We start from the raw sequence: 27,700 nt of genomic DNA, 5'->3' as shown, positions 1-27,700 counted from the left end.
TAATGAGAATTATCCACATATGGCGGAAGTTATTATGTAACTGATAATAAAACACGGAAGTTTGTATTCCTTTGCAATCTTTAAATATTGTCTCCCCGTAAAAGAAAATAATCTCTGCTATGTTCAAATAGAGGTTAGAACAAGTTCACTTCTTAAAAGAATCTTTGCTATAGGGGTTGGGACGAGTACACCCCTGATATTTGGTAGTCTTTGCTATTTCTGTTATGTTAAAATAGAGAACGAATACAACTCTACTATGTTAAATAGTTGTGTGTTCGTAGTCTCTGTGTAATTTCTGTTATGTTTAAATAAGAGTTGAACGAATACACCCCTTTCTGTTCCGTAGTTTTATGCTATGTTCAAATAGGGGTTGGAAAATATGCTCATAAAAGAGAACGAGTACACTCCCTAGTCTTATGTCTGCTATGTGTTATGTGCTATGTGTCTTATGTTAAAATATGCTCATAAAAGAGAACGAGTCCATCTTAAAATGGACTATGTTCAAATAGGGTGGAAAAATAGGCCAACTGATATGTTAAAATAAGGGTTGGAACGAGTCCATGAACTATGTTCAAATAGGGGTGGAAACGTAGTATTATGTTCAAATAGGGGTTGAAAAACGAGTACAGCTCTACTATGTTAAAATAGGAGTTGGAAAATAAGCCATACTCTTTTACTAGATCTGTTCTGCTATGGGGTTGAAGAGAATGAGTCTTTTACTAGTGGAACGAATACACCCCCCTTTGCTATGTTACATAGTCTTACGTAATTTCTGCTATGTTCAAATAGGGGTTGGAAAATAAGTCATAGCGGGTTGGAGTAGGTATTCTCTGCTAAGTTCGAATAGGGGTTGGAAAATATGCTCATAAAAGAAAACGAATACACCCCTAAAATGGACTCTGTTTAATCTTCGCTATGTTTCGTAGTCTCTGTGTGATTAAAGATTCATACTCTTTTATTAGCTGTGCTATGTTCAAATAGGGGTGGAACGAATCTTATGTATTATCCGCTCTGCTGTGTGTTCGTAAGAACGAGTCTTATGTATTATCTGCTCTGCTATGTGTTCGTTATTAAAATAGGGGTTGGAGAATATGCTCATAAAAGGGAACGAGTTCACCCTAAAAAGTGCTCATAAAAGAGAACGAGTACACCCCCTAAAAAGGGCTCATAAAAGGGAACAAATACACCCCTAAAATGGAGGTCGTAAAAGACCGTGGGTCGACGGTTCAAGGTGCTCGATTTCCCAGGGGCTCCTGAGTTGTTCTAGTATGGTCTAGTATGTTCTAGTATGACCCAGATCGATCCATTTTCTACTACTTATTTCATATGTTTTCATCTTTACAGATACGCATGCGCTCGTCTAGATTTCCGTATTTGTCACATTTTTTCTCTTACAAGATCTACTTGGATTGTATTAGTTAATCATACTCAAATCAACGTATTAGCTGAACTCCAAGCAGTCTCTGAATACCAAAAAGTACACCTTCCATAGTACAGAAATAATACGACAGTAACTAATCGTGTGACTAACACTTGATTAACAAATTCTCTTTGAATACCGCCCATTGTGTTTGACATGGAATAAAAATGATAATTACGGATTTTAGGTTATAATCACAACTTCATTAATTTTTAATAAGCCCCTTGTCTTAATAATAAACAAAAAAGCGTGCTCATGTTCGCCTTCATCACTATACATTTTCAAATAAAGGCAGACAGGTACGGAGCGAACGTAGCGGAGGGACAATTAATAAGTATTAGAAATTAGTGTTACTCACACAGAAAGATGATTTTATATTATAAAAGTATTATTATTTATTACATTATATTCATAACTCTACAAAACTGCAAAGCTTTTCTACAACAATGGCATACTTTGGCACATCAAACTTCATGTAAATTTATGCGTCGTACATCAATTGGTGTCAGAGTGAAGGACGCGTACAATGTCTTCCTAAGCTGATAATGCAATTTAGGTGACTGCAATCTTTTCTATTTGAAACGGTTATTTTGAGGACTAAAATGTACTGTAAATTTGGTCAACCTTTAGACTCGCCTAGGTAACTTGAACACAGAGGGCAGTAGTGTTTGTAAATCTTACATGAATCCATACAGTAAGGGATCAAACAACACGGCCAACATCTGGAAAGGAAGAAATTATAAAATGAGTTTATACTTTAATCAACCTCTTAACTGACGTCATCGAGTGAAGGTAGATGATTGGGTGAAAATATTTAGTGACTTGAAAAAAACAAAACAATAAGAAACATTCCTTTTCTTTTAATTTCATGAAACCAGCAGTAGATGTCAAGAGTAAGTCACACACAACTTTTGATCCTTTCGTGCCTTCTTATGTTTGGAAGGTACGGAGAAAAAGTGTTATGAAATGTGTATAATGTGATAAAAAGAAAAGGAGAAAGAATTATACTCTTTTGCATCTGACTGTTAATGTTATGTAATTAAATTAGAATAGAAATGTGAGAAATAGAGTTCGAGACAAGATGGCGTCTGGATTCGATAGAGTGTTTCGAACTTCCATTTTGTGTTATTATTTAATTTCTTACAAGTGATATTTTAATTTCATTTTCTTTTGTACTCAATTTTATAATGTGGACAAACCTAGATCAACGTATTTATCATCTTCAACTTAGTTACTTTGTAATAATGTATTATTTAGTGCAGGTGTATTGCGGCTTATGCCCGCGCCATTTTGGTTGCGAGTTGTGCCGTGACTTATGAATATTTACTGCAATATAATTAAAAGCACAAAATTTTCAACTTTAGGTGCATAGTGTAGTAATCGACTAAGCCAAACTGATGAGTCTCTAATTTTAGAACCACTTAATATTTAATCTCAAGCATAGAGTAAGGTTAGTACGAAGGTCACTACGAAAGTTTTGAGATACGCATTATTGTGGCACAGTATTTGAATTCCAACAATTGCGTTCGGTAGTAGTATCCAGAGCGAAGAAGCAAGTTTCAACTCGCCTCGCTTATCGGCGTGGCCGTATCGCCTTCACTTGTTTGTTGATGTGAGCAGTATTCGGCTGTCTAGAATGGAGCTCGAAAGGGAACATTTTCGGGCAATGATCCTTTACGATTTCAAAAAAGGTTTGAACGACACACAAAGCCTTGACCGTTTGCAGGGGGCATTTGGGGACCATATTCATTCCCGTGCTACAATTTTTCAGTGGTTTGGTGAATTCAGAAGAGGCCGGACATCGCTTAAAGATGAAGAGAGAGCGCAATGTCAGATGAAAACATTGCCGCTGTGGAACAAACGATTCGAAAAAATCCTCGAACAACTTAGAAGGACATTGAATCTACAGTGAACATTGGATCGCCAGCGGTAACAAAAATTCTTCATGATCATCTTCGGCTCAGGAAGGTTCCATCTCGTTGGGTGCCTCACACTTTGACTGAACAGCAGAAGCGCATGCGTGTGGACTGATGTGAAGAAATGCTTGCAAGATTTGATGGAGGCAATTCTCGACGCGTCTCTGACATTGTTACTGGTGATGCGCACTGAGAAAAAAAATTGTAGGTGGCATACTTAAAAAGATAGGTTACATGCGTAATTCCTGTAGTTTTTTGGACTTAACGTACACCAGACGTATAACTGAAAACGCATGTTTTATAATACTTTCTGTATAAGTGTTCCATCTATACGTACTTTCTGTATGAAACAATGTAGGCGGTCAGGATCTCACATACAAATGGACGTATATAGCATATAGCTGACGAAGGTAACATAAGTATATACATGTGATATACGGAAAACTGTTAGATGTCATACATCCTGCAACGGCATGATGTAACATCAAACGGCAGTGCCTATGTATCATACGGATAACGTATGCTCCGTATTGATTTCTATAGTAAGCAAGAGGATACCGTATATTTGTACAATATACCGCTGTCCGGAGAACGGATTTTTCTCAGTGCGACTTGGATCTATCAATTTGACCTTGAAAATAAACGCCAGTCTACAGTTTGGATCTTTCCAGACGAAAATCCACCCACGAAAGTGAAGCGATCGCGAAGTGTGGGGAAGAAGATGGTCGCAACTTTCTTCTCCAAATCTGGTCATGTTGCAACTGTTCTACTTGAAGAACAAAGGGCTGTTACTTCTCAGTGGTACACCACTATTTGCCTAACAAAAGTGTTCCAGAAGCTTCGGGAACGGCGTCCAGAATTGGATTGTTTGGGATCCTGCTGCATCATGACAACGCATCGGCAGACACGGCCAACATCAAAATTCAGTTTTTAGAATCTACGGAGGTCAAACTTATGAATCATCCGCCGTATAGCCCTGACCTGGCCCCGTGTGAATTTTTCTGTTCCCCAGGATCAAAGATCGCATGCGTCGGAAGAGATTTTACAGCCCTGAAGAAGCTGTAGTGGCTTACGAGAATAAACTTTCAATACTTGAAGAAAAAGACTGGCAACACTGCTTCCAAAAGCGGTTTTCGAGGATGCAAAAGTGTGTACAGTGTAATGGTAAATACTTAGAGAAAATGTAATTGTTAAATTGATTTTAAGTATGTAAGTTATTTCACATCTCAAAACTTTCGTAGTGACCCTCGTATAAGAGGTTTCAGTTCTTCTTCCCGCTGAAACAAAATTATGTGAATTGAGATTGTGGCGCCGCTACTCAAAGCGATTGGGTAGTACGAACTGTTGAAAATAAGAACGAATCAAATCATTAAGAACGTGTGAATTTGATAGAATTAGCCAATGATACAATTAGCTACTGCCAGTAGCAGACGATGTATTAGTTATAACTCTAGCCGGCAGTGCCGCCAATAGCAATTTCGTTGGATTGAGGGAACGAGTTGAATTTCAATTAGGTATATAGGTAGTGGTACATTAGGGTGATTAGTGATCTTAAGTTTAATATTATTTTAACGTTTGACAGTAAATAGAAACACGTACAATTTATTGATATTAACGTTATTTTATATACCTTGATATTAACTAAATATTTGGTTCAGTTTAAGAATAACTAAATTAAAAAACGGATCTTTTTACTTTTCTTGTTTTAAAATGATGCCATAAGAGTTCGGACTGTAATTACTTGGCAAATGCTCAATTGATAATAAGCATGCAAACTCATGTACCCCGGAAATGATTACATGATATCCTATGATCTGCTATCTTATTATAATTATGCAGTTATTTCATTACGAAATTCACTCGTAGTGTCTAGAAATTATTTCTTGTGAACATGAAATACTGGTTTCCTACATTGTGACAATTTCCTCAGGCAGTATTATCATAGGTATTTTGCCACTTGGCAGGTCACTTGCTGCAACAGACAAGCTTCCACACTCCACGGTCTTCCGCTAACCTCTTCGTCTTCACGTAAGACTTTTCTGTTTTGATATCGTCCATTAATTGTAGTCTCCTTCGCCCTTTCCCTCTCTTTCCTGCCATCATACCCTCTACCACGTCCCTCATGATCCAGCTCCTTCTTAGCCAATTTCCCAAACAGTTTCTTTTCCTCTTCTTAATAATATCCCAGTATAGTTATTTGTATTATTACTACTAACACTATAGTTAATACTAATAACTAACACGTAACTAAGTAACTAACTCTATGGTCTATGAAACCCGGAGGTTTAATGCTGCATTAACAAAAGCCCACCATTGACTTCTATCCTTAGCCAACTGAATCCAATTTCTACTTTGTATTCCTATTTCTAAGAGATGCATCTTAATATTATCCTCCCATCTGCGCCTAGGTCTTCCTAATGGCCATTTTCCGATTGGATTTCCAGTTAAGACTTTGAAAGCGTTCCTACTTTCTTTTATTCTCGCTACATGACCTACCCACCTAAGCCTCCTAGACTTGAAGACCCTAACAATATTGGGTAAACCGTATAAATTATGTAGTTCCTCGTTATGAAGTTTCCGCCATTCCCCATTCCCGTTCTTGTTGGGTCCGAATATTCGTCTCAGGATTATGTTCTAAAATACTTCCAGTCTACGTTCTTGCCTCAAATAATAATAATAATAATAATAATAATAATAATAATAATAATAATAATAATAATAATAATAATAATAATAATAAGTAATAATACAGAGAACGTGTATTAATTTTAAAACTTACAAGCCAAGAAACATGATGACACAACTCACATGAGCACACAGTGTAGGAGTGCTTTCAATTCGTGTTATTACTACGTTCCCGCAATTGTAGCATCTCGTTCGCTGAGGGAAAAGTCCAAAGTGGGTCTCTGAATGGAAATAAAATTATATCAAAACTTCATTACAAAATAATAATAATAATAATAATAATAATAATAATAATAATAATAATAATAATAATTATTATTATTATTATTATTATTATTATTATTATTATTATTATTATTATTATTATTATTATTATTATTATTATTATTATTATTATTATTATTATTATTATTATTATAGCAAAATATCAACTACATTATAGGTGAAATTTTTAAGATTATCTACAAAAACTCAGGATATATTTAACCCTTTTCCGGGCAAGACAATTTTGTAAAGTAGACGGGAAAGCCCAGTATATATTTTAAGTGCAGAATACGTACAAGTCAATACCTATTGTCACAAACTGTTCTGACTAATCTAGAATATATATTTTTTTGTAATTCAAGATGTATTAATTTTAAATTTTATAATGTACAGTGTATAATTATGTATGTAGAAACAAAGTTATATAGGTATATAATAGTTTCTCTTGATTTCAACACTGAATTTTTTACTTGTTATCAACCTTGAAGTGTCCTTATTCACACGTGTCTTGTATCCAGATGAAGGAATTTCTTAGTCTTTTATATATTTTACAAGTCGTGGTTGTCTTGCTGTGTTAGTTGCACACGGGTTTACTGGAAACGTCGCAAACTTGCTTTTGTTTGCGGCTTTTAGTCCACGGACAAAGATGACATATCTTCCTCTTCTTAGTATCCGCCTTTGTTGATGTTAATGGTTGTATTTCAGGCGAGATTTGCTTTATTGTTTTGAGAATTATATTTTGCAGATCTTCTTTGGATATGATCTACTACAAGACTCTGCAACATCAACCAGGAAAAGTCTTCTTATACTATGAGCACCAACTTGCCACTTGGGGTGAGTATTTGTCCACATACTATAAGCAGCCACGTCACAGACATCTAAACAATTCATAGAAAATGAAAAAGGACATCGATTAGTTCGCCTTTATATATATAGCTATGCATAAGCAAGCTGGCCCAAGGAATCTACACCTCCCTTGGTTTTGTTATATTGTAGGAGTACCTCTGGTTTATTATCCTTTTCCTTCACAATAATGTTATCATTATGCATTGTAGATAGAAGATATGAAATCAAATGAAATTTTTGAGTTTTACGCCCCACGGTATGCCATCTAGGCTAAAGGAGACTGTGATGATGAGAGATGTGTGAAATGGTGGAATGAAGAAAGTGAGAGAAAACGGGAGAACCCCGAAGAAACCCACACACACGGTGTTTGTCAACCACACAGTTCACTTGGCGCGAGCTGGGATCGAACCAGGGACCCCATGCACAAAATGTGAACGCGCTGCAACTGAGCCACCGTGGTCTAGATAGAAGAACCACACCGCTTTATTTGCCTTGGGAATGCCTGATTGTAATCCCTTTCAACAATGGTAGTTGTATATTCATTGTTAGCCAGTACTGCGCCGTGGAAAATCAGCGACCGGGGAGAGTGCAGCGCCCCCGTACATATGAATGATGTCGGCATACCAGCCGCGAAGCGCCACCATGGTAAGAAAATTTTCAAAAATAAGCCCTGTATTTCCTTGATTTTGGGCACTTTTTATTACTTTTTTCCTTCCATTTTATATATGTACACATGCATTTTCCTACCATGAGTAACATTATATACAGAATTTTGCGTTCCCCTTACTTCGCCGCGCGAGTCCGTCGTCCCTCTCTTCCCCCTCACAGTACGGAACTATTGTTAGCACATCAAATAGGAAACAAATATTGGTTCATTATTTCTGCTTGCTTATTCCAAGCATTTCTATGAAGTAAGTAAATAAGATAATAATAATAATTAGGTACCGGATTTTAAGGTGCAAAGGGCGGTAGGAAAAGGGGAATAAAAGGTGCTGAAAAATCATTCAAAAAGGTGCAAAAAAGGTGCTAATAGAATATCTTTATTAAGTGCTATAGTATAAAGTTACGTGAACATTCTTAATTCACGACACCAGTAAATATTATTTAAAAACTTGGCTTTAAACATTTGACATAAATTGCAAAATTGTTTTATTTAATCTCAAAACTTGTACAACATTCAACATTCTTGTAATAAAATTGTGGTTAAAACCAACTCGGAATTTTTGAAAAGAAAATTTTAATTTAAATATTGTGGCTTGAGAAACCGTTCCATACTACTGAGTCTTCAGAAACTGGTTATACTTGATTATGCACATTTCTATGGTTTCGAATGTTAATTTCTGTCGCTTGGAATTCAGGTGATCCTTAAACATTGCTTGACATCAATGGCATATCTTGTAAGCATACCTTGTAAGCACATGGACATCAATGGAAACCAGTGGTGCATATCTTGTAAGCACATGGACAGGAAGTTCAGTTGACGTTGTAAAGGTTTCTACGTCCGGATTGTTTCACAAATTCAGTTCAAATTTGTCCCTAGCAAATCCGTCAAGATTGTGTCTAAATTTATGGAATATTATGTGCAAAGCAGATTGAAAATAAAGCACATTGTTCTGTCCAAATCTTTTACAAAATAGAAAAAAGGGACAATAAAGGTGCTGAAGGCTAAAAGAAGTTAAAAAAGGGCGAAATTTTATTAATGTAGCACAAAAAGTGCAACATTCACGAAAAAGGTGCAACAAAGTGCGTACATTTCAGTTCGTTTTATGCCAGGAAATACATATTTTGAACTTTGGTTGTTTAACAACTGCAGTTTTAGGAAAGGTGCTGCATCTTAAAATCCGCTCTCTAATTTAATAATAATAATAATAATAATAATAATAATAATAATAATAATAATAATAATAATAATAATAATAATAATAATAATAATAATATCAACACATGCTGTTAGGTTACAATAGCTACGTGTTCAATATATAATTATGTGACTATTTGATCCGGATAAGGGTTAAGCCGATATAGCTGTCAAAAACATTCTTTACTAGTTGAATATACCCATGCTTCGCACGGGGGCTGTATTTGAAAGTCAACGCCTGTGGGAGTATCACCATTGATTTCAGCGACCGCGTAAACTATGGATTTGACACTAATATCGGTCATTTTGGATTACTTTTATATGTCTCGATACTCTTCCCCCCCTCCCCCCGGTGACCACCGGCCCGGAGCCGAATAGCGTGAATTTGGAAGTTAATGCGATCAGAGTTTCACCATTGATTTCAGCGGCCGCGAAAACTATGAATTCAACACTAACATTGGTCACTTTCTACTACTTTTACATGTTCCGGTAAACGCCCCCTGAGACCCCCCTGGTTCGAATATTGACAAAAACGTTTCACTCTGGTCTAGAGCCTGGACCAACGTATTCGCGACTAAAATTTGGTAACTCTCGGTCAATTTGTCTGGTTCCCAAGCCGGTTCTGTTAAAGCACCCCCCCCGAGACCCACCTGGTTCGAAATTTAAAAAAAAAACGCTTCGTCTTGACCTGGGGCCTGGGCCAAGACACCCCTGACCAAAATTTGGTAACTCTCGGTCCACTCGTCTGGTCCCCAGGCCACACACACACACACAGACAGACAGACGAACATACAAACAAACTCTTTATTTTATTTATATTAGATTAGATAAGCATATCACATATTAAATAGCTATAGCCGGTTTCTTGGGACTAACGACAGAGAGATTTCTTGGGCGGCCTAAGGAGTTGATAATAGGCAAATTCCACAACACCTGCCTACGGGGTCCGATGCTCACTCATAAGCGATCCTGTTTCTTCCACTTTATTCACTATCGACCATTCCTGTCTGGGGCAGAATGTGAGGTAAATTTGTTTCTAAATGCCTTTTGCGTAGCAACAACAGATTCCGTTCTCCAAAACTTCTAACAATAAACTCATGTTGCTCCAAAGAGTACACAATTCTCACTGTACCCTGATTATACTCACACAGTAACACAAAACTATACAGCGCAATTTCCAATACAATGGCCCAGTGTCCTGTTTCTTATTGACCTTTAAGAGGTTACGATCTAACGAAGAAAACTCAAATCTCCACACAGCACCGAGACTCATTCCAATTGTAAGATAAACTGGCGAATATTTGCTTTTTTTGTTGAGACGTGGCCGATATTACTCCGGATGAATTTAAACCAGTAAAAATAGTTCCACAAATCTCCCATCCTTCCTTGATAATTTCTCACAAACCACATGAAAATCGGACTTTAGTTAGAAATTCTAAACCTAAATGAAATCCGTGAGTTCCAAAAAAAATCACTCTGTATTTATGTATTCAAATATTTTGTAATTGTTTTATCATATTTATCATTTGGTACACTTGTTTTTAACAACTATATTTAAGAGGTATACATCAAAAGTACGTGCTGTTTGGTTCTAATTTCCAAGAACAAGGAAATGCAGGAAACTAATCTTTATTTCTCAACAAACTCTTTCTCTTTACTGATACACAGTTCCCATAGCTCCCATTACCTCGGTGAAGTTCCCTCCTCGTAGTATAACTAATAATCTCTTCTAGTGCAATCGTTAGTGCTTCTTAGAGCACCAACTCCCAACATTAGTGCTTCAAAACTTTGTACGTCTGGATAATGCCGGATAGTGCGTCAATAGTGCTGGAAGCAAAAAACTTTGGGGGACTAACTACACGTTAGCACTCTCCTCCCCATTCGAAAGTACTAAGAATGTATGGGATGGTAATCATGTTGTAATACAATGTTACTCGCACTCCAAATCCGAGTTCCGGATGGAATTTCATGCCTAACTGAAACTTTTTTTTTTTTTTTTTTTTTTTGCCATGTTTTTGTTCATATTCCATTAAGTCAAACTTAATTATCAACTTGGTAGTCTGTAAATCATCGTCAAACAGTGATGTCATCTTCTCTGTGCCTTGCTGTGAGTGTTACACGGTCGAGATGACAGCGCTTTTCGAGGACGACAACCCACAAACGTCTAGCATCGGAAGGCGAAAAGTTGGAATTTACATTCGTCTGTCCAGAGTGGTATCTTTCATTGGTTCGTCCTATTCAGATTTTGCTTTATGTTTCTTTTTTGGCCCAGAAGTATCCTTTTTTAACGTTTCCTGCTTGAAAAAATGCATTCTTCACTGCATTCCTATTCCCAAGGCCATAAATCTGAACGCGCTAGTTCACCGTCCAACTTGATACTGATTCGAAATAATTCTTCCATAGTTCTGTTGGTTCTTCCGGAGCGGTTACCGTTTATTCCGTTTGCTTGTTTTTCTAGTCCTTAAGACTATGGCTACTCGGGGATGAGTTTCCGATGCATTACTTTCGCAGCGAACGCGACCTAGGTGGTTACTCGGTAATTTTATTTTCGCCAGAGTTATTAATCATAGTGTGAGCCAGTCAGGGTTTCCAGGCCTTACTACCACATCCTTATTCTCATTCAATGCGAATCACGAGAAATAATCCTATTGTGTTACATAGACTTTTCTGTGATTAGCTAATTTTTCGGAATTTCTTTACATTTTTATGAATTTTCTTTTATTATACGCGCACATATTTTATAATAGCAGAGTTCCAATACTCAGCACAAAGCATCTTCCAAACAGTTGTTTCTTGCTAAAAATCCTCTTGCCTGGCAATACGTCTTTCATTTTTTCCTTCCTTTAGACTTCTTTCACTGATTCCGAAACAGCAGGCGGTTTATTATTCCGAAACGCATCAAACACGCTCGACTAGACTATTCTGTGCGTTTTTATTGCTTTCGCTTTTGCAGCGAATTGTGATTAGCCATCCATATTTAAATACATGGTTGGCGTATTCCAAGCGTACGCATGAGAAAAAACGCGTTGCAAACGCATCGTTAGCCGTGCACTAAGAGAAGTTATTTTTGGACGACCAGTCGTTTCCGTGTAATATTTACACAACTTTGTGACTATCTTTTAAGAGTCCGATGCACTACTCTACCCGGTCACTAAGCGATTTTTCGCAAAGATTGACTCTTCTCTCAAAATAACCACTTGCATACGTGCTTCAACTCTTCCGCATTTTATTACATTATTCAATTAGTTCACCTGAATGAAAACAGTAAGATCGCTTGTCACAGATTTGCATCCATAATACGACACGATTATATAGCGGATACACAATTGTCCGTTCAAGTAAAGAAACGTTTACTGACAGGAGTTCATATGTGCAGCACTAGGTGTCGCTGAAACGATGCATCATCAAACAAAGCGTGACGTCAGTTGTCTGTTCGTTAGTTATCTGTTTACTGCCAAGCAGATTTCCTCAATAAATTTGTCTTGATGTCAACAAGACCATGAATTTTCGTATCCTTATATGAACAATGTTGTTTAATTTCAAAAGTAAGTCCAGTACACATGTTTTTGTAGGAACGCAGCGTTTTCTGAAAAATCAATAGTGTGCTCAGACTTTTTGACAATGACTCTGTATATATTTCAATTTGATCCAAACAACATTTAAACCTTTACAGATTTGACCATCGAACAGTGACTGAAGTCGAATTTGTGATTAAATAAATTTGACAACCTTGCACTGCCAAATAGTAAAAAGGAAAGTTTTTAGTCACGGAAAAGTGTAATTACATTGTACGTAAGGGCAGGCGCTTAAGAAGCTGTTATGAGAGGCAGGCGGAAGTTAGAAATAGCCAGGCCACAACATGCGCACAGAAGGTAACGTCAAACATCGTCACTCACGCTATGTTGCCAAATCTCTTATGAACATCAATCAGGGCTGCAGTCTCTCCATATTAAAATAAGTAAAAATTTGTTCCTCACTCATATACAGGAATAAATATCCATAATTGTAATATTTTAAAATTATTTTTCTTTGTACTTATTGAAAAGGCTCATAACTTTGTGAATACTTTATAGGGTCGCCCCTGGTGCCACTTCATGTTACACAAGTTTTTAAAGGGTTAACTTTAACCAATCAGTGTAGCTATTAGGGAAATTAACAAAAACAAGTGGAGACTATTACAAACACAGTACTAACTTTGTAAAATGGTACTTACGTCTAGAATCCACCACAGCAGCCAGCGGGGGGTTGGTATAGTATACAGGTGGAGGAGAAAAACCTTGCATTCCAGGTGGAGGAGAAAAGGCTTGCATTCCGGGTTTAGGAGAAAAGGCTTGCATTCCAGGTGGAGGAGAAAAGCCTTGCATTCCAGGCGGAGGAGAAAAGCCTTGCATTCCAGGTGGAGGAGCAGAGACGTTGTATCCAGGTTGAAGAGGATATTGTTCTGGGCTCTGAGTACCTCGTATGGCGTTTGATGGCTGAAATACCTTTGTTATCATTTTTCGTTGTTGTTACATATAATTTCAAAACTGTTTTGTTGAAAGTTCAAGAGCGGCTATATAACTTGAAAGCCACCTGAAATGAAATTATAAATGTATGTTGGTGATATGAGTGAAAAGCGTATTTGGTAATCCTTAACTATGTACTACTATTAAAATAGGTATATTATTTTTAAAAGAGTCGTTCTATTTCTAGCAGATTTAGTTTTAAGGAAGACCATCTAACATTTCAACTTTGTTTTCCGACCAATGATACAGATATCTTTTCTCTGTCCCTTCACTGAAATAAGAGAAGTCTAGATGACGCAGTACGGTAATAAGTGATATTTTTAAAACAGTGATCGAAGAATCGAACAGCGTTCTGTCATTAATAAAAACGGTATTTAACCAACTGATTATATATATATATATATATATATATATATATATATATATATATATATATATATATATATATATATAGATTGAGACGGGAAGATAATTTGTTGTTGTTGATTTGGCCTGTATCCTTCCGCTTATTGTACACCCATCGATGGTCGCTCAGTTGATTAAGATTGTTGGATTGAAATGAAGCGCTGCACTTCAGCACCTAGGCTATATCAGACGTGGACCTATAATCGAAGGTGGAATCCGAACCACTCTAAAGAGTCCACAATTCAAGACTTTCCCGCTGGAAAGCGAGAGGGTGACCCAGTCCACCAATAGCGCGTCGTGCAAGGTCAATATACCAGCGGGAAGGACATGGTTGATTAAGTGTGTAATGTATCTTTTCAATATTGAGATTACGTGAAACTTGAACCTACGACATCAAATGAGCTCCGAATTACACAAGGTTGTTGCGCGAGTTATAACCGGATCTTCCTCTTAAGCCATACAGACAGGATAGAGCTCAACATCCATGAAATTGAGTTCTTTATCATCATGAGAAAACGAAATTTAGAAATGAAAAAATTCGTTCATCAGAGTGTCGGGATGATCATTGATAAACACCCTTGTTTCAGAACAGTAACAGCAGATGGGTCTGTAAGGTATTGGTCTTTGATCAGAAGGAATGCAGGAAAAGAGTATTTTCAGATCGCGTAATGGGTTCTTGTTAAAAAATAGTAACTTGTAATTAGCGTTGATTCCGAGACGAAAAATAACGTTTTCTACTCTCGTCCCATAATTTTTTTGAAAAAAAAAAAAAAAACTTTTATAAATTTATGTCCTGATTTTTTTTCTTCTTCTTAATTTCCTCCAGAAATTGAAGAGTTCGGGGGAAATCGAACTCTAATTTTAAAACCGCCTGAGCTAGTTACAGAAAAAACAATGATAACACTCCTGTGAGCTGAATTGCGGAAACAATTCAAGACAGAAAAAATAGCATACTGAATATGGTGTTGTTTCAAACTTGAACTCTTTCGACAATCCAGCTCACAGGAGTGTTGTCATTGTTTCTTCTGTAACTAACTCACGCGGTTTTAAAATGAGTGTTATCATTGATTCTTCCCTCCCCCCCGAACTCTTCAATTATTATCAAAGTTGTTCTGCGTCACAAAAGGTCCACGAAGCGTGTGATATAGCAACATGTAAATCATATTTGTTACTGGAGCAGGGGCGGATCCAGGACCGACTTCTGAGGGGGGCGGTGGGTTGTCATAATGCTACTTTTAAGGGCTCCAAACTCTGAGATGGATTTTATTTATATATATAAAATAAGAAAGTTTCCTCTTCTGAGGGGGGGGGGGCGATCGCCCCGATCGCCCCCCTGGATCCGCCCCTGGGTGTAATGACTTTCATTTCTTGATACGTTGATAAGTGCTTTCATACGATGAGTCATATAATAATGAAATAGTGTTTGATATCTAAGCCATGAAAGCAGTTAGTTCTGCCCACGAGAGTCGACGAATTTGTCGTCTCGTCTCGAAAAAGGAGACGAAAAATTGTCGCGTTTCTTATCTGGGCTCCAAATAAGAAAAAAAATGTACTTATCGTCTCTTTTTCGAGACGATATGTAAGCAACCTACTTGTAATAAGATTTATATTCACCGTTAAATTACCGACTCAAAGAGGTGCAATATAGACATTTGCATTCACTCACAACTTCTAGTTCAGTTCGATTAGATCTGTCCATTGGTATAAATATCAGTAGCGTAGCGTGGTATTCCGAAATGGGGATGCCAAAGTTAGTCACTTGTGCGATACAATACTACTAAAATCAGCAATACATAGCTATACCGATGGGAAATATAGGGTTGTAAAAAATTTAGGGGGAGGCCCCCTAATTGTGGCCTAGTGGGACATACAGAAGCAAATGCGTGGATTACGTCAGAAGCCAATAAGCAATTGTCTCAGCTTCTTCTTACCACTACCGTGTGACTAGAAAACTCGGCCCCGCTGTTGTATGAACATTGTTTCCAGTATAGTTCCCTTTCTTTCTTTCTCGTGCGCAGCTTCTTTCTCCGCATACCATACTTCAATCTCGTTCTTTAAAAAGTCACCCCTAAAAATTTGTCATCTTGAGTCCGAAACTCAGACGCCCATTCGTGAATATGGGCCTGAGTATATACGTATATCATTTGAAGATGTAAATAGAAAACACTTAAACCAGCTCTTGGGCCTGTTTCTGAGTATGTATTTCGTTGTCAGATATCCAGATACTGAAGGCAGGGGCGCAAATCTGTCTTCAGCGTTCGGGGAACGGGTAAGACCGTTACCATTTTTTAAAGCGATGTTCAAAATATTTATGAAGTTGAAAAACAATGCTGTGGAGGATCAGAGTTGTCTTCAACATTTGGAGGAGGCAGATTTGAGGGAGGAGGGCAGATTTGAGGCTTTCTCTGGGGGAAGGGGTGATGAAACTCATATTACGATAGATGAATCTGATTTCTGAGGTGAACCTGTTGTATATTATATACCAGGCGATGTAGATAAAATTGTGATACGTATTAAGTGTCGTGAACACATTCTGAAATCTGAATACATGCATATTTATAATTGATATGTTTCTATTTACGCATCCACAATGATCCACATTAAAATATTAGGACACTTGTTTTGTAATAATATAAATAATGACTTCCCCAAAACTATGAAAGAAAATCAACTATGTATGGCGCAACAATACTCTTATTTGAGCAAAATTATGATGATCACAATAGCATTATAGGAATCGTTACAGGAATTAAACAAATAGTTGAAAATAGACTAACAATAATAAATGATAATGAAATATTAAAAAACACGATTCTTTTTTTTAAATGAAACAAGGCAAGGAAAACAATTTCATCCCACTTTCCTTTGTGGTATTCGAATACAAATCATCACAATTTCAAATCGGGTGGAGGGGACATGTGCCCCTCATCTCCTCGGGATATGTGCTAATGACTGAAGGGCCCAAGCAATCTTTGCGAGGGGTGAGTATGCTGGCTCTCTTGGTCTACCAGATCGGTGACCGTGATTCTACAGAATGCTTTATATTTATGCTTGTGTGTGTGAACTCCCTCAAAGAATTTCTGTTCACGCCACTGGACATACTATGTATTTATGATGAAGATTAATAGTTTGCCTTTAATTACAATTACAATTACGATGCATTTAATTATGATTAAAGTATAACTATTTTTATACTATTTTTTATACTATTATTTACATAACCGACATGCTTCAAAAAGGCGTTGAACTAGCAATTTCTGTTTTCTTGTCTTTCCTTGACGTTAGCGCTCGTACATTCTGTACAGAAACTATAGCTTAGTTCAAAATAGATGAAGTTGGAAATACTCGAAGATATGCCAGCGTATATCTAAAGAAAAGTGTAGAGCTGCAAGGGGTGAAGGGAGTTAAGAAAGCAAGTAGTTACGCATGCGCACTCCACAGAAAGCAGACGAAAACCCCGTTTCTTGCAGTAAGCCTGGATGCCCAAGGAACATAGCACACGACAAGAAGAAAGATAGAAAATGTGCATCTGAGTGACGCGCATGCGTAGGTTCCACTTGTCAAAGTAAGGCGAGAGAGGACATCCAGAAGATTGCAGTGGAAATAATTGTGATAATTACAAGCAAACAATTTATATACAATGAAATACGTATTTTTTTCTTATTAACAGGGGATGCCGGGCATACCGGCGTTCCCTTACACTACGCCGCTGATAAATATCGTCTTTGACTATTTCTTTCTTTCGTTTAATACTAATGTTGTACCAACTAATTTACATAAATTTCCGTTGCCGTTGGATGCAGGGCTGGATTTACGCATGGGCCACATGGACCTGGGACCAGGGCGATAAATTTTGAGGGGCGGCAGTTTTTAAGAAAACTTGTTTCTCCTGAAATTTCGTTTATGGCAGCCTTATGAGGAGACATTCTCAGTATATTTAATTCTGTGAGTGAAAAGATACTATTCCATAATATGACTCTAGCTATAGTTGTGAGTCTGTACACATCTCTCACTACATTTGTGGATGAACTGAAACGTATGTTTAAGTTCTATAAGATGGCTGTTAAGTCTTCTTAAACAAATACAACTATATAGTATCTGAAGCGGCTTGAGTTGGATTGAATGAAAACGTGAATGTGTATTCGAACTGCGCAATGTATTGTTAATTATCATGAACTGGAACAATTAGAAAATAATAGAAGCGCGACTGATGAGCACCAAACATCAAAATTCACAAGGCATGGTCAAAGCTCACACCTCAAAACCAGAAAAAAAGATTGTTTTATCAACTAATCATTGTCTTGCCCAAGTCAGTTGCTTCTTGTCATAACTTGTGAAATTTCCTGCAAATTAATCAGAATGTTGAAAATTTCCTACATTTTAAATTTATTTATTATGTACTGATCAGCCAGAACATTATGACTACCTACCTACTATCGATACAAACCCGTCCAGGCGATATCTGCGTCACCTGCCGACTCACGCGTACGGTGCATGTAGTATCAGTGAGAGTGCTGGCCGTGTGTAGAATGGGGAAGGCGCGCGGTCTATCTGAGTTTGACCGAGGGCAGGTTGTAATGTCCTGGAGACTCGGCAGGAGAATTTCGGAAAGTGCAGGACTTGTCGGGTGCTCGAGGAGTGCTATGGTGAGTGTCTTCAACAAGTGGCGAAACCAACGGGAAACGACGTCCAAACGTCGAGGGGTTGGGCGCCCCCACCTCATTACAGATGTCGGACGTCGTAGGCTGGGCAGACTGGTAAAACAGGACAGGCAGCCATCTGTGGCAGAACTAACATAAGACTTTATTACTGGGCAAAGTACAAGTGTGTCTGAACACAGTGCACCGAACACTCCTAACGATGGGCCTCAGAAGCCCATGTTCCATCCATGTGCGAATGTTAACACCACGACATCGGCAACTACGACTGAAATGAACATATAGCCATCGTCACTAAACCTTGGCACAGTGGCAGAGCGTTGCATTGTTTGATGAATCCCGATACCTTCATCATGACGATGGGAGGGTACGAATTCGTTGTGTTCCGAGGGAACAGCTCTTTCACAGCTGTACTGCGGTACGAAGACAAGCTGGCGGCGGCTTAATTATGCTCTGTGGAACATTCACGTGAGCATCCATGTGTCTAGTGGAGCTCGAGGAGCGGCGAGCAAGGCACCATGACGGCCGAGACGTATCGCACACTGCTTGCAGACTACGTACATCCCTTTATGACTACCATGTTTCCCAACGGTAGTGGCATTTTTCGAAAAGATAATGCACCATATCACAAGGCCAGGATTGTGATCGAGTGGTTCTAGGAACACAGGGCAAATTCCAAGTGATGTTCTGGCCCCCCAACTCGCCGGATCTGAACCCAATCGAACACAGATGGGATGTGATTGAATGTGACGTCAGAGCGCATCGCCCCCTCCCTAGAATTTACGGGAATTAGGTGACCTGTGTGTACGCATGTGGTGCCAACTCTCTCCAGCGAACTTTCAAGTATCATTGCGTCCATGCCAAGACGCGTCGCCGTTGTTATCCGTGCCAAAGGTGGACACACTGACAATTAGGTAGGTAGTCATAATGTTCTGGCTGATGTGTGCGTATATTTTAACTAGTATATTTTGTCTCGACTCGAATTTCGAGACGTCTCGTCTCGAATTCGAGTCGAGTCGAGACAGAAACTATCAAGTCGAGACTCGAGTCGAGACAAACATATTTTCGAGTCGAGACATTTCCTCGAGACAAGTCGAGACAGGCTTAAATCTCGACTCGACTCGACTCGTGCGCATCCCTAAGAACAGTGTAGTTCGATCGAGTGAAGACGAATCGATAACGAATGAAGAAATGTTAGAAATAGTAGGAGAGAAAGATGATGATTTGATGCAATTAAAAAGGAAAAGAAACTGGTTGGGACATGAGGCGGGAAGAAAATATAATGAGTGTTATGCTAGACGGTAAAGTAGCAGGTAAAAGAGGGAGGAGCGAACGAGGCTTCTGTTTATGGACGGTATTATAACACAAAATTCCTATGAATACGAAGAGGTTAGCTGAAGACCATGGTGCATAAAAGTAACTCAGTTTGTGGTAAGTACAACTTGCCAATAATAAAATACTAATGATAATTATGACTTTGTCTATAGTAACGTTTTGCTTTGAAGAATATGAATCTGCAACTCGTTTGTAGACACTCCAAATGGGTGATATAGCAGAAAAGAACAAGAAGGAACAGGACCTCATAAAATAACTACCAGTTGGCACATTGACATAAAAATTAAGTATTGGTCATTGACTTGAGTTAGCAACCACTTCCAAAGTTATCTTCGGAACGCTCGGACAGATTAAGATTACAATTTGGCATGGATATTTTTATTAATTCCAATATAGCTGCTGAAATTATACCCATAGGGATTGAAAAATTGATTTCAACCAGCCAGTCATAGCTTTTAAATCGAAGTGGTACATCTGACAAGGGAAGTTCGGGAGAAAGCACTCGCCTGCAGAGAAACTAAGCATGTCATTTGAAAGACCAATTCAAGCTGATTACAACAAGATAATAAAATTTCTGTACCTTTGGGAACTTTCCGAGAGATTCAATGTTAAATGCAAGATTGCGCCTCCTAGCGACCTACCGTTATTATGCAGCCTGATGGTTTGAATTGCTACTGCTTGATCACTGGAGTCCATTCATAGACAAATTGTCCATTGCAAGTTGGATGGCGGATCGCAAAAACATAATGGTTGACAATATACCAAAGAACTTCAGACGATTTGTACAACTATTTGATATGTTTGGATTCCGACCAATCATAGATTATGGCTGGATATTTGTACATAGTATGCAACTATGTAGTTGTTGATTTTGAGTTTAACGTCCCTTTCAGCAGCGAGGCTATATGAGACGTGGACTTACTGATTAACGTAGAATCCGAACCACATAAGCTCCCTCCGAGAATCGAACCTCGGTCTCCCACGCCAAAGCCGCGTACGCTAACCGCTTAGCCACATAGGAGTTCAATGAAACTTCTTCATCCGGAAGTTATGATGTACCAATGACATAATAAAATAAAGTTCGTGTCTACGCAAATGAATCAGTGCCGATCACCGCGATACAAGGCAGGTTACCAAACAAATTACAAACCTTTTGAATCACCTGTCGAATTTGCTTTTCGCTTTGGTTATGCGAACTGTTCCCTTGACGGATGCAACGCAATTACACATATAAAATGTTCATGGTGCAAGGAAGTCTTTCCCTGTGACATTTCTTCATAGAACAGAAGAACAACAATGATCAATTTCCATCTCTAACTATCATTGTAAGCAGTATAATGATTACTTTAACTAACAAACTCGTTAATATTGCATAACAGTTTTTTCTGTTACCTCCGATAAACATCAATTCTTATGTCAATATCCGTTGCTAATAATGTTGTACTGAACGCGTTAAAATGCGCATATATTCATTCTTTTCATATAAATTTCCAAGTTGAATCTCTCGAACATTTCTCAACCACACAAGAATTTTATTAGCTTGTTGTAATCCTCTCGAATTGGTCCTTCAAATCGCATGCTTACTGTCTCTGCAGGTGTCGGGCCGCGGTGGCTCAGTGGTAGAGCGCTCACCTATGGTGCTTGGGGTCCCGGGTTCGATCCCTGCCCCGCCAAGTGAACTTTGTGGTGGACAAACACCGTGTGCTTGGGTTTTCTCGGGGTTTTCCCTTTTCTTCCCACTTTCTTCATTTCATTCATTACTCATCATCACCGTCTCCTTTAGCCTGGCTGGCATAACCGAGGGACGTAAAACTCAAAGATTTGTCTCTGCAGACGAGTGCTTTCTCCCGAACTTTCCTCGTGAAGACTATTGTTTCCGATGATAGCATTATTTATTATTTATTTGTACAGAATGGTGCACAGAGACTGCAGGAAATCAGAGTCCCTTTTTCGATCTCCACACTAATTGATTCAAGTTCAATGTCTTTTCAGTGCCGAAACAACATAACAGAAGATTGCTCGGATTTACATCCAACTGATTTTCAAACTAAGCTTACCTCTGAAAATCCGTGTTCCAAGTAACCACCAACATTATGGACTATCGCCCGATATCACACTTTTCACTGCAACAAACTATGTTGAAGCAAAGGCAAGGATGTAATTGCGGAGTATACCCACCTAATATTTTTATACTTCAGCGTATATTTAACTGAAATTTACGAAAGAATTATAGTATACGAAGATACTAATTGTGATTTGTGTTGGTATAATTTACTGTTTACAAAAATCTGTTAAACAAGATAATCATCTACGGTAGTGAATGAAAGCATTAGCCCATTTTTTTTTTTTTTTAATTTTTGCAGTTAGTTCACTTGGCATCGTTCGAACTAGAAAAACTCTTACGTCCATAGATTTGCCCTTTTTTTTTCTTTCGTTGAATTGATTTTGAGTCTAACGTCCCTTTCAGCAGCGATTCTATATGAGACAGGACCTATTGATTAACGTGGAATCCGAGCCACATGAGCTCCCGCCAGGAATCGAACCACGGTCTGCCACGCAAAAGGCTTTTTTCTTTCTTTCGTATCGAGTGATCGATTAACTTCGGTTATTGAACTTTTCATATATTTTTTCTTCAGAATGTAGTAATTAAATGTTTTATTTTTTCTTGTGCTATAATGAGGAAAGAAAAGTACAACATACTGTTATTTATTCATAAAAGTTGAAATGTTTTAAGAAAAATTCAAAATTTCCCAGGTAAAAAAGTCGTCAAAAACGACAACGTTTTTCTTTCCTTCGAAAAAAATGTAATTTCTTTTTAGAGCCTTTGCATCTCTACTTACAACCAACAGGAATAAATTTATTTTTTAAAAAAAGGACAAACTTCATTATGTTTCGCAATAATCATCAAGTCAATATCTGAGGAGCATTTTTTTTACTTTGGTCATTTCATTCATTTTATTCGATTCTTCGATTCAATGATTTGAATCTTCTGGTTCTAGTTTTGAGAATGTATCTATTCTTCTACTTTCTGTACTGGCATCGGGGGGAGGGGGGTTCGGAAGCCTTTTCCCTGTAAAGGATATAATTTGGTGAGTTGTTCGTATTAGTTTCAGTATTTTTTTTTTTAAAGAATTTTAATTGTTGTTCAGAGGGGTTAGGGAGGCTTGGCCTTTCTCCTATGTATGTATAGTTTAATATGTGGTTACGTACTATTTTTCATTCATTCTTTTTTTGTGTTTTTCTACTTTCTTGGCTTTCGGAACTTGATAATTTTGTTTTCTTATTATTTATTTTGTGCCCTTTATAGCAGACGAGAAAAATTGTTTCTTGCCGTACTTTTTCTGTTTTTAGTGTATACATTGCACATTTCAGGTTTCGATAAATTTAGTACTATTACGATGGGAAGTTATCATGTTTTTCAATCTATCAGCATTTGAATCTAGCAAGGTTTAAAATAATCGTGGAAACATTACAGTTTGAACCACCATGATTTCTATCCGATTCGATTCGTGAGAAACTGGTTCCTACTGATATTTAACGAACTATTCCTAGTAACTAGTTCCATACGACCCGATTCAGTGAATAAAATGACCAAAGTAAAATCTTGCCTCTGAGGAAAAATAACTATACAAAAGAAAAATAAAAGTGGAATCATATTTGAAGAAAATTAACAACGATTACAACTGACAAATGAAGAAGTAGTCCATAAGCAAGAGGACGAAGAATTTGTTCAAACGAACAAAGTGAAAACAAAAGAGAAAAAATATTTAACAATATTGAACATAAACAAGGATGTAGGCAACTGGAACAACTATCCTTGTCACTAAATAAGTAATCATGAATGGTCCCTGGGGTAGAAAGGCTGAGGTTAAATTTACATTGATCGGTTGCAGCACCAGATCGTGACGTAATGTCACATGATATTAGCCTTTACACACACACACACAACTCTATTGATAAAAAAGTTATTTACTTACGTCATGAAACATAGCTGAGCGAGCGTCAGCGAACGAAGGGGTTAGAAGCACCACAGAGCTCGTTTTATTCTACATTTATCAAAATTCCCAGAAAAACACCCTTCCCTTCACAGCCAACACGCAGCCATGATAATACCACGTGACATTACGTCACGATCGGGTGGTGTAACTTCGATGTAAATTTAACCTCAGCCGGGAGGAAATACATATTTTAATTACGTTAAGGATTTTTTTTTAACTTACGTATTAAGATGATTCAGTAAAAATTAGGAAAGAATTGATCCTTCATTCTCATCTATTAGTTTACCTCAATTCAAATATCTCAGCTGATCATTGATAACACTACACCTGTTTAAATATTTAATAACAATAATCTCTGAGTTTTGCTAGGATACAAAAAAAAAAAAAAAAAAAAAGTGACAAATGTCTTAGATAAATCTTTTATTTTATTATTCAAATTGAGATATTCCGTTAATACAACAATAAATAGTTTTCGTACATAATTAACACTGAATTAATATTCTGACATGAGTTTTTTAAACTTTGTATTAATTTTGAAAACTGTGCTTACAACAATTACAAGTTTTTTACTTTGGTCTTCCGACTTGGCTACAGAGGCTATGAAGAGAACGTAGGGAAAAGAACCAGACAAGATCTTCACTGTTAGGTTGGCAATATTTTTTGTCTTAAAGACGGCATATTATACAGGAAACAAAATCATCTTGATTATGTATAACCCAGTCGCTAGCCAACTGTTTACAACCTTTCACCGACAAGCAACGAATTCTCACTTTGGTTTCACAAAATCATGCGGTTTTTAGCGGTTCACGTTCTAGGAATGAGCCAAAAAGCAAGGTGATGGGCTCAGGCGTTTATGCGTGATACATCGTAAACATTCATTTTTACTTCTGTCGTGTATGTCATATATAGGGTCACAATCACCAACAAACATACTCCTTATAGGGTCAGTTTGCTGGTTTGCCCGTGATTTGGAAACGTCTGCGTTATGGCAAGGGCTTTCAGACGATATGTAGGCTTTCCTCAGGTACTTGGTCCTGGTATGGGATCGTGAGCCGAGTCACAATGATGTGCGGTCACGCTACTTGTTTTAGTAGCGATTCGAAATGGCGGAGCCAATTCTTCCAAATGTGAAGCACATGGTGTCATTCGTTTTCTGAACGCGTAAAAATTTAAACAGATTTAAATTTATAGGCAAATAAAGAATGTTTATGGTGATAGCGCAATGAACGAGTTATCAGTGAGGAAATGGTGCATTATGATTAATCAAGGAAGGACCAGCGTGTATGAAGAAGCTCGGAATGGGAGACAATCACTTGTTACGGAAGAATTGAAGTGGGAAATCTTTGGTCATCCTACTTACAGCCCTGACTAGGCACCAAGTAATTTTCACTTATTCCCGAAACTTAAGGAATTTTTGGGTGGAAAACAGTTCGCAAACGATGAAGAACTCAAGCAAGCAGTGACAGCCTGGCTCAAATCTTTATATATAGGCCTAACATGAGGCTGAGTATAATATAGACATTGAAAAAACTGATCCCATGTTATAACAAGTGTCTTGGGAACGATGGCGATTATATAAAAACTTAGAGGAAGGTCTTGTGGCTTTGTAAATAACATCTTTTATTATTTATTTATGTATTTCATTTAGCCATGCCAATACGTTCTTTACTTTCTGGACGACACTCTTTCATTTTCATATATATACCTTAGAATATACAATATGAAGTATTTTTAAGGCAACAGTACCTTAATAAACAGATGTTATGAAGGGAAATAACTGTTAAATTATTATAGCCAAGCTGGAAATAACGTCAAACATGTACTTATGGCGATAAGCCACTCGAAAAATGATATGCCGCATGGTTCTTTTCTGTTAAAACTTTTGGGTCTGAATCCAAGATGGAGGACTTGAAGATGGCTTCAGTGATGATAGTATACAGTAATTGATGCAGTTTCACTCCCTCTAGCCGTTCCAAAATTAGAAGGTGCTTTTGTCTTATTTTGTACTGTAAATGCATTGAAGATTTGAAGTCACTTGGGGCCCATTTATTTTATTTTTTCCCAAGGGTTACTTTGGTCTAATACAGAAACCATTTCAGGGGATGAGACAAAGACAAAAAATGGGAAGAACTGCCGTACCCGTCTCGAAAAAGTTAAGCTGAAGCAAACAAAAATAAAACAACTAAATATAGCTTTTTTGTTAAGATTTTTTAATTTGTTTATTTAATTAACTATAGTCATAACTCTACAAAACAGCAATTCCTTTTTAAAAAACGGAATATTTTGTCAGTCAAATTTCGTGGCAAATACATGCTTTGTACATTCAATTTTTGTTACTAGAGTAAAATACTCGAACAACACATTACCTGACTATGGAACTCAGGTGGTTTCAATTTTGTGTATTTATAATGTACTTCTGTTGATGGCTAAAACATACTTTAAGTTTGTTTACCTTAAACACCAGGTTTATATTCGCCTAGGTACTTGTTACAAATGGGGCAGTAGTGTCTTCTATTCCTAAGTGAGGGCACGTAGTACGGGATGCAACAACATGGCCACAACCTTCAAAAGAAAAAGGATAGTTTGACCTTATGCTGTATTTAACTTCTTAATACATAATGGCATCAAGAAATGCCATATAATTAGTGATGAGCAAATGCAAGACCAAGACCCGGGTGGTCTTGGTCTTGGTCTTGGTCTTGGTCTTGCACATCCTGTCTTGGTCTCGGTCTTGCACTGGAACTCTTGGTCTTGGTCTTGGTCTTGCACACCCAGTCTTGGTCTTGGTCTTGCATGCAAGAGTCTTACAAGTCTTTCATTTAAGAAATCTCAAGCTTTTCATAGGTAAATTTTACTACGGGTATATGGTATAATAAACTCTACAATGCGGCAATAGTAACGGAAATATAATGCATGTTTCCAAACGTAATATAGTGTAACTTTGTGTAAGTATCATGATAGTGTACAACATAGGTGATGACCTTTCCTTTTTTAATCAAGACCTGTGCCGTCTTGATTTTTTAATGGGTGCCCACGCTTCACTACTTGTAAGATATGCCTAAGTCACAACGTTTCGTAATCTGTTTATATTTTTTAACAGATCCAACACTCCGCTGGTTCCCAAACTGTGGAGGCTACCCCTGAGACGCATGAAAAAATTCAAGACGACACAAATTATTGAAATACCATGAATTGCAAATTTATTTTTACACTCTAAAGGCGTCAGATTTTTCTTTTCAACCACGATTAGCTAATCCTTGTATTAATCAAACTTCCAATTAAATATTGAAATTTTGTTTTACAGATTCCAATATGTACTCTATGGGGCAGAAACATTGGCATTACGCAAAAGTGATGAAAAAATTGCAGGCTTTCTATACATGGGCATGGAGAAAAAAGCAGAGAATTAGCTGTGTTGAACAGACAACCAATGAGAAGGTGTTAAAAAAAAAATAGCAGTAGGAAAAAAAAGAATTTTAGATATTGTTAAGAGGAGGAAGAGGAACTGGTTAGGATATTGGTTGAGGAGGAACTTTATTATGAGGGACGTGCTGAAGCGTGTTGGGGAAGGAAAGAGAGGGAGGGAGCGAAGGAGACTAGTTGAAGGAAGATATTAAAACAGAAAATTGCTACATCAAGACGAAGAGATTAGCTGAGAACCACCGAACGTCAAAGTTTCTCAGTTGCAGCAAGTAACCTGCCAATAATGGCAGAATAGCTATTATGAAGATGATGATATATTTAGCAATATTGACTAAAATGAGAGAGAGAAAATTAAAATAATAATTATTATAATCAAACCTCTTAATA

The 27,700-nt window shown here is 37.5% G+C and overlaps 2 protein-coding genes across 8 annotated transcripts in view; one reads left to right on the top strand and one right to left on the bottom strand.

The window, feature by feature from the left end:
• Positions 1-1,688: 1,688 nt before the first annotated feature.
• The window catches only part of LOC145662294 (uncharacterized), a 48,709-nt gene continuing 22,697 nt past the window's right edge, over positions 1,689-27,700 (bottom strand). For 2 of the 7 annotated variants that reach the window (XM_081727705.1, XM_081727706.1), the window contains 4 exons: positions 26,343-26,452; positions 13,203-13,561; positions 6,116-6,242; positions 1,692-2,142 (listed from right to left, as the gene is read on the bottom strand). In XM_081727705.1, the coding sequence (XP_081583831.1) occupies positions 2,040-2,142; positions 6,116-6,242; positions 13,203-13,485 (513 nt within the window). In that variant the 5' untranslated portion in view covers positions 13,486-13,561; positions 26,343-26,452 and the 3' untranslated portion in view covers positions 1,692-2,039. Of the gene's footprint in view, positions 2,143-6,115; positions 6,243-6,491; positions 7,164-13,202; positions 13,562-24,112; positions 24,245-26,342; positions 26,453-27,700 lie in introns of those variants that run through there. The other 5 variants (XM_081727711.1, XM_081727708.1, XM_081727707.1 and 2 more) reach the window with 5 other exon arrangements.
• Positions 5,220-27,700, top strand: part of LOC145662295 (lipopolysaccharide-induced tumor necrosis factor-alpha factor homolog) — a 122,194-nt gene continuing 99,713 nt past the window's right edge. Inside the window, exons 1-2 of the mRNA XM_081727714.1 lie at positions 5,220-5,364; positions 7,031-7,119. The gene's annotated coding sequence lies outside the window, so the exon portion shown is untranslated. The remainder of the gene's footprint in view (positions 5,365-7,030; positions 7,120-27,700) is intronic.

This window comes from Thermobia domestica, chromosome 10 (genome assembly GCF_964235325.1).
Source record: "Thermobia domestica chromosome 10, izTheDome1.hap1.1, whole genome shotgun sequence".
NCBI lineage: Eukaryota > Metazoa > Arthropoda > Insecta > Zygentoma > Lepismatidae > Thermobia > Thermobia domestica.
This window is presented reverse-complemented; position numbering and strand designations above follow the sequence as displayed.